The following is a 17,182-nucleotide window of genomic DNA, read 5'->3' on the forward strand; positions in this document are numbered from 1 at the left end:
GTCATTTTAGTTAATTTACTAATTGATTTTGCATTTAAGTATTGAGTTCATCAATTTAATTATTTCTCAAACGATATAAACAGAATAATATGATCACTAAAATTCCATAAGAATTATTTAATTAATTAATCTATCTTTGTAAGAAAAATGATTAAATTTGATTATTGTAAGGGAAAAAGAACCCTACAAGTCTTGTGTAGGAAACACCGACTAAGCGGGGCATGAAAAGACCATTGCCCCCTTAGTTCTGCATTGAAGATTCTCACGTGCCCCATTGGCCCACGTGAATGCCAAACCGATAGGATTGTAACCCTTATATATCTTAAAAGGAAAAAAATGCTACCTCCTACTCTCCTAGTGTATCATACACCCATACACATGGGGAAGTGGATCCAGGCTGTGAAAAGATGTACATGCCCTGGCTCCACTTCCCCATGTATGTGGGTGTAGGGTACACTAGTAGGTAGCATTCTTTAACCCATATTCAGTTATATCATCCCTCCATCGTGATAATGCGTAGTAGAAAATCCATGTCACCTCTTGGTGCAAACCGAAAAGAGAAACAAAGAAAGTAGAATAGGAGATCAGAAATATTAATGAAAATCTATAACATTGTATAGGATTTTTTATTTTCTATTTTGGATAGGATTCATTCCCCTTTTTCAAACAATACGCTTCATATTAATCTTCCAGAATTCATCTACTTCTAATGCTCTGTGAATAGCCAGGACTTGATGAATATCTAGAAAGGCATTTCGGGAATCAGTCTGATTCTATCTCTATTCGTTCCTTTTGAAGAAAGGAAAGATCCCAAAGAATAAGGAATTGCAAAGTCTTAAATGAAATGAGTGGACTGGATTGAATCAATGGTATGTAGATCCAAAACAATAGATAGTATGGTAGAAATTGATCTTTCTCTTAGTTGTTGAATCTCCCTTTGATTAATCAATGTGTGATATTTCAAATCCTCATTACTAATGGAATGGAAACTATCTTTAGATTGATTAAAAGATCCTTTCAATTTGCTAGAATCCCTTACTTGAATGAAAATCGTTCTTGCAGAATCATATTGAATATTTGATAGTACATTTCATATCTTGCTTTCTCTTTTGGATCCGTGAAACAATTCTCAGAGATATTTTTTCCATTTGGAAGATGCAGAAGCAAAACAATTAAACTAATGACATTGGAAGACAAAATATTCTTCCGATGTATCAATTCTATGTCCATAGGAATCGAAAATCCCTCTCTCTCTCTCTCTCTCTCTCTCTCTCTCATGAACACATGTGTAAATGGAAAAAATCATCATAAATAGAAGTGTAAATGGAAATCCAAGTGGCAAAATTGAATATGGATGGGACTGATAATCAATGATCAATGAATAAATAGAAGGGTCGAACTTGTTACCAACAAATGATCCATAAATAAATAAAAGTTCTAACTTGTTACCACATTGGTGATAGTACTTTAGCAGTTTCATTTCTATCACATGGTAAATCAGTTGGACTCAAATTTTGTTGAGAGAAGAACCTATGGCCTATTCTTCACATGTAAATAAGCTGGTGTAGCCTACATTTCCACATCAGCAGTCACAAACACTATGAGTTTAAGTGGAGTTGGGTAAGCACTTCATAACCACCTTGATTGGAGGTGGTTACTGTAATTGGTATAAAATGCTAAAAGGGGTCCTTGGTTTCGGTTTAGTGGGATTACATTATTTCCACCAATGTTCTAAGAATGATAAACATAGAAACCAAAATTTCTTACCCTGCTTCCCGTCATTGGAGAAAACAATCTAAAGTGTGATGGAAATGATGGGTTGGGTTGGCCTCTCACAAGACATGCTAAGCCCTCAAGGAGGTAAGTTTCATCTATATGTTTTAATTTCACATTCATGTTAACTGGGAAATAAAAGCAAATAAAGGCCTACATGTGGTATTAGAGCAAGGCAACCTAAATTTCCTATTCAAATGTCAAGTTTTAGCCCATTAGAATTCTCCAAATGACAAAATAATGCTTTGCAAATCTAAAGTTAAGTGGTTCGAGTATCATAAATACGTGTGAATATACATGGAGATGCATGCCAATACATGGATAATTTTAAGGAAGAGGGTTCTTTGTGGGGGAGTGCAGCCTCCACTAGCACCTCCCACAGTTTGTCTCTCTCTATTGCGCCTATAAGTCATTTCACATGAGGGAGGAGAGAGACAGATTGTGACAAAGGTTGTGTTCCCCACAAAGAACATTATCCTTTTATGTAATTAGGTTTGAAATTTGACAAGCGGCTAATCCAAATCATGACCTCTCTATTTAAATATTAGAATAACCATACTAACTGTCCATGTGACAAAAGAATAGTGATGGTAGGGGAAATGTTCTTATCATAGGTGCATATATAGGAATCATACTCCCTAGATTTAGGTTCTAAATAAGATTTAATTTTGATAGAAAAACCAAAAACTAAGTCCCATATGTCCAAGGACGAGTCTTCCTTAAGCCATTGGTAAAAAGGATTCCCTTGATTGCGGTGTTTCACATGCATGCAAGAGGGTGTTTTTGGGAAACATACTGAAACCTTATAGGGGTTTATGAAACCCTAGAAAACTTCTCCTTTAATGTTAATTAGAATCTACATGTTTCAACTGTTGTGCAGAAGCAATGGATCCATTAACCGCATTAATCTCAAAATTGAGCTAAGGTCCAGGAATAGCAAGCTTGAGTCTAACCATGGTTGGATCAATTGACATGTTAACAAAGTCTCTCTTTTTTTTTTCCTTTTTTTTTTGTCCTTATTGATGACTCTGACAGTGATGTGGACGGCCAAGAAACATGAAACTTACGGCAAGACTGTCCATTTGTAAACCTCTCCCAAGTCAAACTCATATGGTGGGACCCATTTCAGTTTTATAAAATAAATAAAATTAAGTAAAAAAAGAAAATTAAAATAATATCATCTATTCATTTATGTCAACAATGACGATGATAAGTGGGTACACATGAACATGATATATTCCCTTTATTACAGTTACTGGAATTTCGCAGAAAATGAATAGAAATAAGAAAAAATTGATGTCAGATTTCCTCTTCTGAACAATAAGCTAAAAGGGTTCTCTTACAACTTTACAATTTAACACCAAACAAAACACCACCACACAGTACATCTCGTAATTTTTTCATAACAAACGTCTCATGTCTCGAGTGCCAACTTGACTTTTCCATCAGGAAAGAAAAAAAAAAAATCTCTTTTTCTTCTTCTGTCTCTTCCGATTCCATCAGTTTTCTTTTGCTACGGAATATTACTCAGTACTTGTTTCATCTGCCGTAGAGCAAAATTCGAATATTCTTCATTTCTGTTTACAAATTTGAATCGTTTCTTCATTTTCTTTTTCTGCGTTTTTTTCCTTCTCTCTGAAACTGGCGTTCTGTAGCTTGGAACCTTAGGAAGCCATGGACAAGGAGGTAGAGGAGTTGTTTTTGTTGTTGTTGCTGGGTGGGTGAAGAAAGAGCTGGATTTTGGGGGTTGTCTTTTGAAATGGCGAGAAAAAAAAAGATGAGGGATCGTTTTGTTGATGAGTTTGTACAGTTTTTCAATTATTTAATGGCTGAGAGGCCTATGTTTCACTTTATTGTTGCGTTGGTGCTGTTTGGCTGGGCCGTGGAGCGATGGATCCTGCCCTTTTCCAATTGGGTTCCCCTTATTGTCACTGTATGGGCAACCATTCAGGTCTGCTCTTTTTTGTCCTCCCCTTCCCTTTTTGTGAATTTCTTTTTATTCCCCTGAATTGGGATTGCAATTTGTTGCCTGCCTTCTTTTTGTCTAAGATGGGGTTATGTTCCGAATGTCTTCTGATTGAATTTACCTGGTACTGTGAACTGAAAATTTTGCCTTTCTGGAGAGAAGTTTAAGTGGGTCTGTGGTTGTGAGTTGAATTTTTGGTGTTCAGTTTGTTGGATTCTACAACCTTTTATGTTTATTCCTAATTATGATTTTTTGCTTTTAATTGAATTTCACGAGTAGGGAGTTGTGAATTTTCTTGTACCAGGTAATTACAAAAGTGAACCTGAATTTCACCTCTGTGGGTTGGTACTTTTGACATTATCATAATTGCTGTCTGCTGATACCTAGCTTTGCGTAATATTATTGAATCAAATCTTTTCGAGTGGTGTCACGTTCCCCGCAAAGTTATACATTAATCTGAAAATTATTTGCTGCTGATTGTAATGGTTTACTATTTGTTCCACTGTAGCTTGTTCTCTATTACTGTTCCACGTCTACCCTAGTTGGCTGCTCTGTATTGCTGTTTCTATAAGCATAGGATCATGGGATTATTAGGTCCTGCATATTTTGTACTTAACATTAGCTTTGATGCTTTGTGGCACAAGTGGTTTATCTATTGTTCTTTTTTTGTTGTATTTCCTGAATTTCCTTAGTTGGATGTTCAGATTCTCTCCAGCTTAGCAACACTCTGCCTCTTACTTTAAAGGATTTCTGAGCTTACAAGAGTATCCACAATTTTTTTTTCCTCGTTGGGAATGGTGTGTCTTAATGTAGCTGTCGTTTTCCTCGACTGATTAGGATGGAGGTCCCTTCGCATATGTAAGCAATCACAAATGAGTGATATTGGTTTCCAGTGTTTGTTAGTTGTCTACAAATACCCTCCTGCACACCTGTTGAGAATTAGCGCTAATCCCGATAAGGGATTAGCGTCAAAACCTGGACCCGATAGGGGCCTTTTGGTCCTATCGGGTCCATATTTGGGTGTTTTAGGTTGCGGCTTAGTGAGGGGCTTTTCTGTACTTTCTACTTTTGTTTTGTGCTATATATATACACTATATTGACCTGCGATCAGATCCTTCTGGACTGATCGCAGGCTGCTCTGTTTCTGGACAGCTTTCGGTCTCTTTCTTTTCTTCTTTTCTTTTCTTTTCTCATTTCTGGTTTTGGTTACAAGTTTTTTATATTGCAACATGGTATCAGAGCAGGTTTAAATCACATCGATTGGCTAAGTACAGATTATTGCTGCTGATTTTGACCTAGCAGTATTGTTTTTCTGGTATGCAGCCACCTCCTTGCTGCATCTATTACCTGGTTGACCTAGTGATCATAACATAAGAAAAAACTAGGTCTCTTTTTTATTATTACTTGATTAGGATGTGTATTGGTTGAGGTCGAGATGTCTCCCTCCCTGTTTTTAGGGCTGCTACCCCTGTTTCTGCAGTATTTATTGCTGCTGCCCCTATTTATGGACTGAGTAACTGTTGATATTGAAGTGCTGCTGTCTGCTGTTTTATCTTCCTATACTACTACCTTCTCGACCAGATTTGGTTGGTCTTCTATCAAGGCTGGTTCAACCCTAACTGCTGCCCCTATCGGATCAATTTTTTTTTGGTGTTTGTGGAGTCCGATTGGTTGCTACTGCTGGTTTTTCAGATCTGATTTGTGGCTGATTATTGATTGATCCTCATGGCTGAGACCAAAGACATGACTACTCCTACTACTACCACCCCTACTACTGCCTCTTCTACCTCGGACAACATTAATGTCCAGATTACCTCCGTCAAGCTCAAGGGTAATTCCAACTACCTTCTGTGGGCTCAATCAGTAAAAGTGTATCTGATGGCCAAGGGAAAACTCAAGTATACCACTTCTGATCCACCTTTATCTTTTGACACTGATTATGATAACTGGCTGAAGGAGAATGCTCTTATTTTAATCTGGTTATGGAATACTATGGAACCTAATGTAGTTGCCAATGTCATGTTCCATTCTACTGCAAAGGGAGTATGGGATAATTTGCAAGAAACCTACTCTCAGGAAAAGAACTTGAACAAAAATTTATGATATTTATGAGAAACTATTTCAGTTTCGCCAATCTGATAAATCTCTTTAAGAGTATTACAGTACATTTAGGGGAATGGTGGAAGAACTCAATGTTTTCTAGCCCTTGACCACTGATATTGACAAGCTGAAGGCTCAACATAATGAATTTTTTGTCTCCAAGTTCTTGGCTGGTCTGAATAATGATCTGAAGGTTGTGAAGGGTCACTTACTTGCGAGTGACACGGTTCCTACTTTGAATGATGCCTATTCTCGGTTGCAACGTATCACCTCCTCCACCAAGCCTAATCAGTCTTCGAAAGACAACTTTGCTTTTGTTGCTAACCGTGGCCGTGGTCGTGGTCGTGGTCGTGGGGGCGGACGTGGCTTTGCTGGTAGGGGTTCTACTGGACAAACATCTGATCATGCTGCTTGACAGTGCGCATATACTATGGAAGTCTAATCATATAATGGAGACTTATTGGGCAAAGCGTGGCAAGCCAGAATGGGTAACCCAGTTGGCCAATCATGCAGTGTCGGATGATGGTATTGACACTGTGTCTCTGGTTGCTACTAAGCCTACACCTTCTTCAGAAGATTCCTCTATTAGTCTGCACGATGACATCAATCAGTTGCTCCGGCGCTTGCACACTCTTAAGGCATCTTCTAATACATCTAATGGTGCGTCTACATCCATTGCTACCCTATCCCACACAGGTACCTCGGCCATTCTTACTATTACATCTACCCCCTGGATCATTAATTCAGGTGCTTCTACCCATATGACCTGTAAGTCATCACTTTTTAAGAATTTTTCTACTAGTTTCAGTTCGAATTCTGTGATCCTTGCTAATGGTGCTTCAACACCGGTTCTAGGGCGTGGTTTTATTTCACCTACCCCATCCATAAACCTATCTTCTGTCTTACATGTTCCTCAATTTCCATTAATTCTTCTCTCGGTGATTCAATTAACTAATTCGTTAAATTGTTCAATAAGATTCTTTCCTTCTTATTGTGTCTTTCAGGACCTTCACACGAGGAAGACGATTGGTGGAGGGTGTGAAAAGAATGGATTATATTACCTCAACAGCGGTTGTCCTACCTCTTCTGTTGCTGCTACGACTGTGGGAGATGTTACTCCTTTCCAATGGCATTGTCGTTTAGGTCATTTGTCGCTTTCTAGGTTACAACGTTTATTTTCTAGTTTTAAGTCTGCTCCTAAGAGTGTGAGGCTTGTGAGTTGGGAAAACATCACCGTGTGTCTTTCCCATCTCACTCTGTGTCTCGTAGTCCGTCTTTATTTTCTTTAGTCCACTTATATATGGGGGCCTTGCCGAGTCAGTAATAGATTTGGGTTTTGGTATTTTGTGACATTTGTGGATGATCATTCTTGCCTTAGCTTTACATGTTAAAGGACAGATCTGAATTTTTACATGCATTCAAAAAATTCCATAATGAAATAAAGACTCAGTTTGGCATTCCTATTAAAATCTTTCGTTTTGATAATACTTTAGAATATGCTCAAATTGATATTTTTGATTTTTGTGATACTCATGGGATGATCCACCAAACTAGTTGTGCTTATACTCCATAGCAAAATGGAGTAGCTGAGCACAAAAATCGGCACCTCTTGGAGGTTGCCCGAGCCATGATGTTGCATATGCATGTTCCCAAGCATTTTTGGTGTGATGGTATCTTAACTGCATGTCATTTGATTAATCGCATGCCATTCTCTGTTTTGTCTGAAAAATCTCCCTTCTCTGTTATCTTCCCTAATTTACCGAGTTTTCCTGTTCCTCCTCGGGTTTTTGGGTGTGTGCTTTGTTCATAATTTGCATATGCAAGTTGATAAGTTGTCCCCTAGGTTTACTAAATGTATTTTTTTGGGCTATTCACATACTCAGAAAGGGTATACGTGTTATGACCCTAGTACACAGGAACTTTGTCAGTGCCGATGTGACCTTCTTTGAAGGTACTTCATTCTACCCTCCTCCAGTGCTCTTGTCTAGTGTAGAGTGGTCTTCTCCATCTCCTCCACTCATACCCTCCCTTATACCCTTCCCTGATGCTCCTGGTGCCAGTGACTCCCCTCCTCTACAAGTTTATCAGTGCAGGAAGAAGATTGGCCAGCCAAGTGGCGAGACAATTATTCTAGATGCTTCACTCCTTCCACTGTCGTCTTCCTCAGGTGAAGCTCCTCTTCCTCCTCCGTCTGATGACTTACCAATTGCGCACAGGAAAGGTACTCGTTCTTGGACTCACAAATCTATGGTTGTGTATCCTATTGATAGATTTGTGTCTTTATCTCATCTTTCGTTTCCTATCCATGGTCTTGCCCTATCCCTTTCCACTAACCCTATTTCCCGTACCCATACTGAGGCCCTTTATATCCCTGGATGGAAGGCTACAATGGATGTAGAAATGGATGCTCTTTTGAGTCGTGGTACCTGGAGTCTGATAGCTTTACCTCCTGGTAAGGATCTGGTGAAGTGTCGCTGGGTGTACACTGTTAAGTATCATTTTGATGATTTTGTTGAGTGGTTGAAGGCCCGTCTGGTTGCTAAGGGGTATAGTCAGACTTATGGTGTTGATTACTTTGAGACCTTCTGCTCGGTTACTAGAGTGAATTCTGTTCGTCTTCTTATTTCTCTTGCTGTCAACTTTAATTGGTCCTTATATCAGTTGGACATCAAGAATGCCTTCTTGTATGGTGATTTACTGGAAGAGGTGTATATGGAGCAACCTCCGGGGTATATTGCTCAGGGGGAGAGTAAAGGTCGTGTGTCGCTTACACAAGTTTATATATGGGCTGAAATAGTCTCCTCGGGCATGGTTTGACAAGTTCAGTGCTACTATAGTTACTTGTGGTTTTTCTCAGTGTTATTCTGATCATTCTGTGTTTGTTCGTCGTAGAGGTGATAAGTTGGTTGTCTTAGTTGTATATGTTGATGACATTATTTTGACTGGTAATGATGAGGCAGGAATTTCTGAAGTTAAAGATCATCTCCAACACCATTTTCAGACAAAGGATCTAGGTCAACTTCATTATTTCCTTGGGATTGAGGTAATCCGTTGCAAGAAAGGGATCGGTCTATCTCAAAATAAGTATGTGGTGGATCTTCTATCTGATATTAAGATGTTTGCATCCAGACTTGTTGATATTCCTCTGGATCCTCACCAAAAGTTTGGTGTGGATGATGGTGAACCCCTCCAGGACGTGCATCAGTATAGGAGCTTGATTGGCAAGTTGATTTACCTCACTGTGACTCATCCTGATATTTCCTATGCCATTGGAGTTCTTAGTCAGTTCATGCAGTCTTTTCAGAAAGCACATTGGGATGTTGTTGTTCGTGTTCTTCGCTATCTTAAAGGTGCCTCGGGAAAAGGGTTGATTTACTGTCCTAATCGACATATGGACCTAGTGGGGTATTCTGATGCTGATTGGGTTGGCTCTGCTAGTGATCGGAGATCTACTACTGAATACTGCATTTTTGTTGGAGGTAATCTTATTACGTGGCGCAGCAAGAAGCAGACTACTATTGCCCAGTCTAGTGCAGAAGCTCAGTACAAAGCCATGGCTCATACCACTGCTGAGTTGATGTGGTTGCGGTCGTTACTTTTGGAGCTGGGGTTTCCAATGACCAAGCCAATGAAAATGTATTGTGACAACCAAGCTGCGGTTTATATTGCTAGTAATTCGGTCTTCCATGAGAGAAACAAACACATAGAAGTGAACTGCCATTTTGTTTGTGATGCTGTTCTGAAGAGGCTGATTGAAACTCCTTTTGTTCCTTCATCGGATCAGTTAGCTGACATGTTCACTAAGTCCTTGTTTGCCTCCATTTTTCGTAGTGGTTGTTCCAAGCTGAGTATGGGTGATGTGTATGTTCCAGCTTGAGGAGGAGTGCTGAGAATTAGTGCTAATCCCGATAAGGGATTAGCGTCAAAACCTGGACCCGATAGGGGTCTTTTGGTTCTATCGGGTCCATATTTGGGTGTTTTAGGGTTGCGGCTTAGTGAGGGGATTTTCTGTACTTTCTGCTTTTGTTTTATGCTATATATATACACTATATTGACCTGCGATCAGATCCTTCTGGACTGATCACAGGCTGCTCTGTTTCTGGACACCTTTCGGTCTCTCTTTCTTTTCTTCTTCTTCTCTTTTCTGGTTTCTGGTTTTGGTTACAAGGTTTTTATATTGCAACAATACCATTTGACAATTAAAGTCAATAAAGTATGTAGCTCATTCAGTCTGCCTTTTAGCATCATAGTCACTTCCAATTGTTTCCACTCCTGTAATAGTTCCTCCAACCTCCATCTTGGTTTCTTTTCTAGTCTTCTCTTTTTTCTCTGATATGTTTAAAGAATGATCCCCGAGGTACATACAAAAATCTGTTTGGAATATTTGAAAAATTGAATTATTTGACACATGAGTTGTCCAAATATCAGCTGGGAACCAGATCCATAAGTGAGAAAATCTGCACAAAAAATAAAAAATAAAATCTGAAGGAACTTTTTCTTAATAATTTGAAGATGAAAAAAAAAAAGGGAATACCCAGTGCACGAGGCTCCCACTACTGCAGGGTCTGAGGAGGGTCATAGTGCACGCGGCCTTACCCCCTCTTTGCGGAGAGGCTGTCCTGACTCGAACCTGCGACTACCTGGTCACAATGGAGCAACCTTACTGTTGCACCAAGGTCCACTCTCTAATTTGAAGATGAAATTAGAGGCTTTAGCATCAAGGGAATATTCTCTTCCCCTGCCTCTATTTGAAGATGAAAAGCTAGAGCCAAAATAGAGGCAGGGAAAGAGCATATTGCTGCAATCTTCTCTTCCTGCAAGAGGTCTTAATGGAAGCAGCTACACCAGTCAGCTGTGTCTTTAAGCTTTAGCTGGATCTCAGCATGGCATCAGTTTATTCTTACTTCTACATAAACCTTTAAATATATTATCCTCCCTCCCTATCTGATTTTGAATTCTCTTGTAGATTCGGTTGTCATGAGGATCCTTCATGTGGGAGAGATCTTCGGGTTGAGCCCCTATGCTGCCTGCTACATGTATCAGTTCACTCTGAAAAAAAAAAAAAAAAAAAAAAAACCTGATCTTGCCTACTAATGGGAATGTGGCTTTACGTGCTTTTGGTTGATATGATGGGATTAAACCTGAAAGATTGGGGTACATCACAAGATTTGATTATATGAACCCATTGAAGGATGGTTATTAGTGCAATTTTTTAAATTGGAACCACATGTCATGTTTTAATGAGATTGACAACTCAAAATCCAGACCTGTTGGCTCCCAATACGGCGCCTTACTGTCTAAGATATGTACGAATTTGCATATTTGACAAACTTGATTGAGGGATACAGGATTTCTTCTCTTGAAAAATAATATATTAGAATCAATGTATGTACAAAGTTATGTGTTGGGTTTTTACTGAAACATGCAAACGGAAGATCAACCGGCATAACCATGTTACTTATTTCCTAGCACTATTTCTTTTTTGTAAATTTTGAGGAATTATTCTCTTCTCCTTTTGTTTCTCCTCAAATTTCAAGGTTTGGAAAGAGGGAAGAAAGATGATTGAGTTATGTCGCACATTCTGTACGATGTTAGATTGAGTTATGTTGCACATTGAAATTAATCTTTTCACGTGCAGTATGGAAGTTATCAACGCCAGGTTTTAGTAGAAGACCTTAAAAGGAATTGGAAACAGTTCACATTGAACAAATCGGTACCTTTCTTTCCCCTAATTAACTTACATATCTTATATATGTTGTCTTATTTCAATTCCATGAATCGCGTTTGTTTTACAGCCCATGACAGCAATAGAGCACTGTGAGTGGCTGAACAAGCTTTTAATGGAAGTTTGGTCTGAGTTCATAAACCCAAAACTTTCACTAAGGTTTTTATCTATTGTTGAGGTGAGCACTTTTTTGGTTTGATTGATGAATCTTCTTCTTCTTAGAATGGTACTCCATAATAGTGACATGATGGTCCCTTAGCACTGTGTCTGGAAGGTCTCCCTACATTTTTCACTCATGTTAGTGCATGTTACTATTTGTCGTTGTCTCTGTTTCTTTTTCCTATTTGTAAGGTTACAGAACTCCATTTTTTCATCTTTGCCAGACTTCCTTTTATTGATTATAGAATTAGTTATGTATAATTCTTACTGGTTGTTGATGACAATACTGAGTCACTTGCTCATTAAATTGAATTTCTGATATCAGCCCACCACCGTCAAAGAAAAGACCAAATGAAGTGAATTTGGAATGTTATTTTCTGCTCTCTTTTTTCATGCTACTCGAGAAGGAATATTCTCATGATGTATTGGACAAATGGATTATTATAAGAAAGCATGGGGTTCCTTTATTATAATAATCACTATTACAAGTACAAGAAACAATGTGTTGACAATTTGGAGCTCTTTATTCATCACATATGTCATCAATTACAAGTACTAGCAACAATATGTTGACAATTTGGAGTTTATCTTTATTCATCACGTGTGTCATCATTAACCATTGCCATTATGGCTCAATGAAGTCAGCCGCACCCCCTATCAAGTTATTCTGCCCTTCTATGTTAACATTGTGTTTGAATACGTGCCATTGAAACTTTTAGTTTGCATGACATTTTTAAAATAATGATGTTGAGGTATTATAACCATTTTCCGTCTCTTTACATTTTTTGTATTTCTGTCATTTCTTCAAATTCTAGATGTTGCTTTTCCATTATAATGTTGTTAATGCCTTTTGAGTCTAGTTCATTCGTATAACATATTTTAATTGAAAAATGGGAAGTTATTGAAATGTTTGTGAAGTCTTAAAGTTATAGTACTTAGAATTAATTTCTTTTACACGTGTCATAATGCATTGTGCAAGTTGGAATATTTATGCAAAACCTTTAGAAAATGAATACAACAACAACAATAAGTCTTATCCCGACTAAATGGGGTTGGCTACATGGATCTTTGCCCTCCAATTGGCTCTATTCAAAGTTCTACATGGTAGAAGGCCTAGGCTATGCATGTCTTTCCTCACCACCTCTCCTAGGGTTATGTTTTGCATGTTCTTAGCTTGTTTAGATCTTTCAATCTGTATCAAATCACTACTCTGAACTGGAGCATCCGACGGCCTCCGTTGAATGTGTCCATGTCACCTCAAATGACTTTCTCGTAGCTTATCATGTGTCGGGGGCTAGGGCTACACCCAACTCAGCTCTAATATGGTCATTCCTTACTTTGTCTTTCCTAGTTTTGCCATAGATCCTCATCTCTACTATACTTAGTTTATTTATATGACACTTTTAACTACCCAACATTCCGCACAATTCATCATAGCCGGTTGTATGTCGCTTTAAAGGAATACGCCAATCACACAATACTCCAAATGCCCCTCTCCACCTCAACCAACCTATTTTAATTCTCTGAGCTACATCAAACTCTATATCACTTTCTTTACTTATGATTGAACCTAAATACCTAAAATTATCACTTTGTAGAATCTTCCTCTCATCAATATTCATCACCTCATTAACCATCCTAGTGTGACTAAAGTTACGCACCATATACTCCGTCTTTGTTCTACTTATCTGAAAACCTTTTGATTCCAAGTTTGATCTCCATAGCTCCTCCCTGTTTTTGTCTCGTCCACCAGAAAAATATCATTAGTTAAAAACATACACCAAGGAACCCCATCTTGAATATCTATGGTTATATCATCCATGATAAGTGCAAACATGTAAGGTTTAAGGCTGATCCTTGATGTAACCCAATTGTAATTGGAAATTCACTACCTTGACCCCCCACTGTCTTTATGCTAGTTACCACATCATCTTTCATATCTTTGATTGTGTCCACATATTTACTTGATACCCTCTCTTCTCTAGAATATGCTAGATTAAATCTCTAGAGACCCTATCGTAGACTTTTCTTGGGTTAATAAAGACTATCTATGGATGCTTGCTTTTCTAATACGTCTTTCTTCTGAGATTTTTTCGGCTAGGGGTAATGATGTAGTTCCCCAAAAAAAAAGAAAAATGATAAATGAATAAATAAATAAATAAAGAAGGCCAACAACAAACCAGGCCATCAAACAGGACCGAGAACAGATTAATATGCTTAATTCAAATGCCCAATGGGTTGTATGGGCCATGGGCTTTATAGTTTTGGGTTTACCATTGTAATGGGCCAATTCTATAAGCCCAAATGTTAGGGATTTAAGTCCTGTATGGGATTAAATAGTTAGTTCTTATATTGTAATATTCTAGAATAACTTTCTTTTTTGAAGAGAGACTTAAGTAGTAAGGGATTCTACCTACCATACATAGGGGTTTCCTATGTTGTTTATTTTATTGAAGTTATAAGTAAAGAGTGGGGGATTATACCCACTACCATTGATTTGAGAATAATTTAGCTTTGATCTTGTGAGTTCTGTGAGAGACGGAACATGGTTTTGTGGATTCAAAGCTGCTGTACTGTGGGATGTAGTAGGGAAACCGTGGTGGGATGCAAAGGCTGGAGTTGGTTGAATTCCTTCTCCGCAGTTAGGTGATAGGCCTAACATATCATTTCTTCTATTCTTTTATCTTCTACTTTTTTTTTTTTTTTTTTTTCCTTCTTCTTTTGTTCTTCTATAGGCCAGATCTCTATTCTTCCATTCTGTGCATTTTAGTTTACCTGTTCTGTTTGTCACCTGAAGTTCTTATATTAATCACTTATCCTTGACAGTTTTTTGTAAGGTTTCAGGTCAAGTTTCTTACCTATACAACCCACCAATGTGCCTCATAGCTTCCTGATTGTGTAGGCAGTTTGCTGCCCCATCGAACTGCTGTCACAGCAGTGCTTTCTTTCTTACTTTCCATTTTCCTACAAGCTAGTAATTCTGTTCTATGCAACCTGAAAGTTACTATTTCTGGAATCTAAGATTGGTAGTTACTGAATCTTTTTTCTGGTGCTTGTTTGCTGACTTAAACACATCCTGGTTGGTTTGACTGATCCTGCTGCCATTGGTTTCTGTTTTCTATATCCACTTTCAATTTTGCTTTTGTTAAGTTGTGTTTACTTTATTTTTTATTGGTAGTTAGACACGACAGGGGCATTGCCCCTATCGTGTTGTGTTTACTTCAGTTTCCTGGTTTATTTTAGTTTCCTTTTTAGTTGTGTACTGAAAGTAGGAATCCTACTTGGAGTCTACTTGTAATACCAAGTCTTATAAATAAAGGTTGGGAGGCTATAGCACAATTCAGAGTCTATCGTGGTTTTGAAATCTCTCATCTTCTTCTTCTTCCATCATCTCCCTCCCTTCTCTCTCATCTTCAAGCTTTGGCTATTGATTAATTATTGGATTATTTAAAGATTTCACCTGATATTCCATGGTTTAATTGTTGTTTCTGAACTTTCTCCCTTAGCTTCTAATTTTGGTTTCAGTTTCTCTACTACTTTCTAATTCTGGAAGTTTCAAATCTTGTTACTATTTGGGAAGTTGCTAAATTTTGGTTTCAATTTTGAGTCCCTTGTCCCTACGATCCTGGATTACATGAGGTTTTCTAACCCTAATCCTTATGTGATTAGAATACCCCACCAGGTAATTACACGCTTCTTGATGTCCTTGAACTTTTTATCAGCAGCATTGAGGATGCAAAGAAAAAGAAAGGAAAGAAAACCTTGAATATTGTGAAATTTGCTAATGTTACCTAGCAAATGTTTGGAGAGAGATCATATTATTTTACTTTAATCTGTGATGTATTAGCGGTTTTAATATCAAGATTTTATCCATCATAAAATTAATTTCAATTACGTAGTTTTGCGAGTATCAATGATTTCCATTCTTGTTCATCTAATGGAAACTTGTGTGATGATCCAAAATTATTGGCAACCATGTTAAGTAAAGATTGTTGAGCTAAAAAAAATTCTATATAGATCCTACATGTTATATCAAATATTGGTTTCTGTGATAACATTTGATTTTATTTTAGTAATTAGATAAACCCTTTTTTTGCAGAAACGCTTAAAACACCGGAGACCAAGGCTTATAGTAAGTGTCAATATCTACGTTGGTTAATGATTGAGATTTTTGATTAACAGCCACATGTTTATTAAAATTTTTATTTTTTATATTCTACTTTTAGGAAAAGATTGAACTGCAGGAGTTCTCATTTGGTTCAAACCCACCAATCTTGGGGCTTCATGGGACACGTTGGGCAACTTCAGGTGACCAGGTCTGTTTTCTGGTCCTCCATTTCCAAATTTATGATTACCTTGGAGATTACTGTAAAAACTGTTTTTTTTTTTTTTCCTTTTCTTAGATGAAGGCTACCATGACCTAGATGTAAATGTAATATGTAAACATATGAAATTTGGATCTGGAACATGGGCTCTCTAGTTTGTGAAATTCAACTTACAGGATCTCATACTTACATGTTATAATCATGAGGGCACTTGCATTTGGAAGGTGGTTAGCATGTACTATTCTTTTTGTCTATGAACTTAAAAGATAAGGGTTTAAAAAAAGAGTTTTTCATTCTGAGTAAACAATACCAAAAAAAAAAAAAAGAAGAAATTGGTAATAGACAGGCAGTGTTGATTTTTTTGCATGGTAATTCTATGGTTAATATATGGAATTCAACCCCGAGGGGGTAGCCGAGTTGGCAAGGGACCTTCGCCTCAGGAAGTGTGTGGTTCTGAGTTCGACTCTTTTTACCTCTTTGGTGCCACTTACACGGGGGTGTTTACTGCTCTTCACTGCTTCACTGCTTTTAGTGAAAGTTGAATGGTTCTCATTCAACCCCGGTATGACCCGGTTCATGCGGTTGTGAGATCAATATGGACCTGTGGAAATAGTCAGGCCAAAGGCCTGGATACCCGTCGTTAGCAAAAAGGTTAATATATGGAATTGGAATTGTGATTAAGAAATTGCATTGTCGTGGTAAATTGAAAATTCTGGGACATTGCTCAGGGCTTGGTCAAAAGTTAGCTCAGAAAATGTGAAGTACATCTTTCTGGATATGTTACTTGAAACTGAAAAAATAAGAAAATAGCACCAACTTTCGTGGAATTTAAAAGCCTATATAGTGAGAGAAAACAAAGAACACAGGTTTTTTGGCAAAGGTTACTTATGCGTTATGAATAAAATAACTGGAAAAATGCAACTTCTTTTTTTTTTTTTTTTGGGTAGTGATGATAATTTATTTAATTCAATACCAAATTAACATAATAAAATTTCATGCTGTGACTATGAGTAATGGTAAGCCTTCTTTATGTTATTGATTCTAGTAGTCTTTTCTTATCATTGTAAATTTCCAGCTGTATTGATCTCATAAAGAAAGCATTTTTTCTGAAAGTGTTGACAGCGAATCATGCAC

General features: G+C 37.7%; 1 protein-coding gene across 1 annotated transcript; it reads left to right on the forward strand.

Moving 5' to 3' along the window:
- The first annotated feature begins 3,158 nt into the window (after window positions 1–3,158).
- On the forward strand, window positions 3,159–17,182 carry LOC122066088. The gene is made up of 6 exons (XM_042629916.1): window positions 3,159–3,724; window positions 11,478–11,552; window positions 11,635–11,742; window positions 15,823–15,855; window positions 15,950–16,039; window positions 17,162–17,182. The coding sequence occupies exons 1-6, from the start codon at window positions 3,533–3,535 to the stop codon at window positions 17,165–17,167; spliced, it is 504 nt and encodes a 167-aa protein (XP_042485850.1). The 5' UTR covers window positions 3,159–3,532; the 3' UTR covers window positions 17,168–17,182.

Source organism: Macadamia integrifolia, unplaced genomic scaffold, assembly GCF_013358625.1.
Source record: "Macadamia integrifolia cultivar HAES 741 unplaced genomic scaffold, SCU_Mint_v3 scaffold2227, whole genome shotgun sequence".
Taxonomy (NCBI): domain Eukaryota; kingdom Viridiplantae; phylum Streptophyta; class Magnoliopsida; order Proteales; family Proteaceae; genus Macadamia; species Macadamia integrifolia.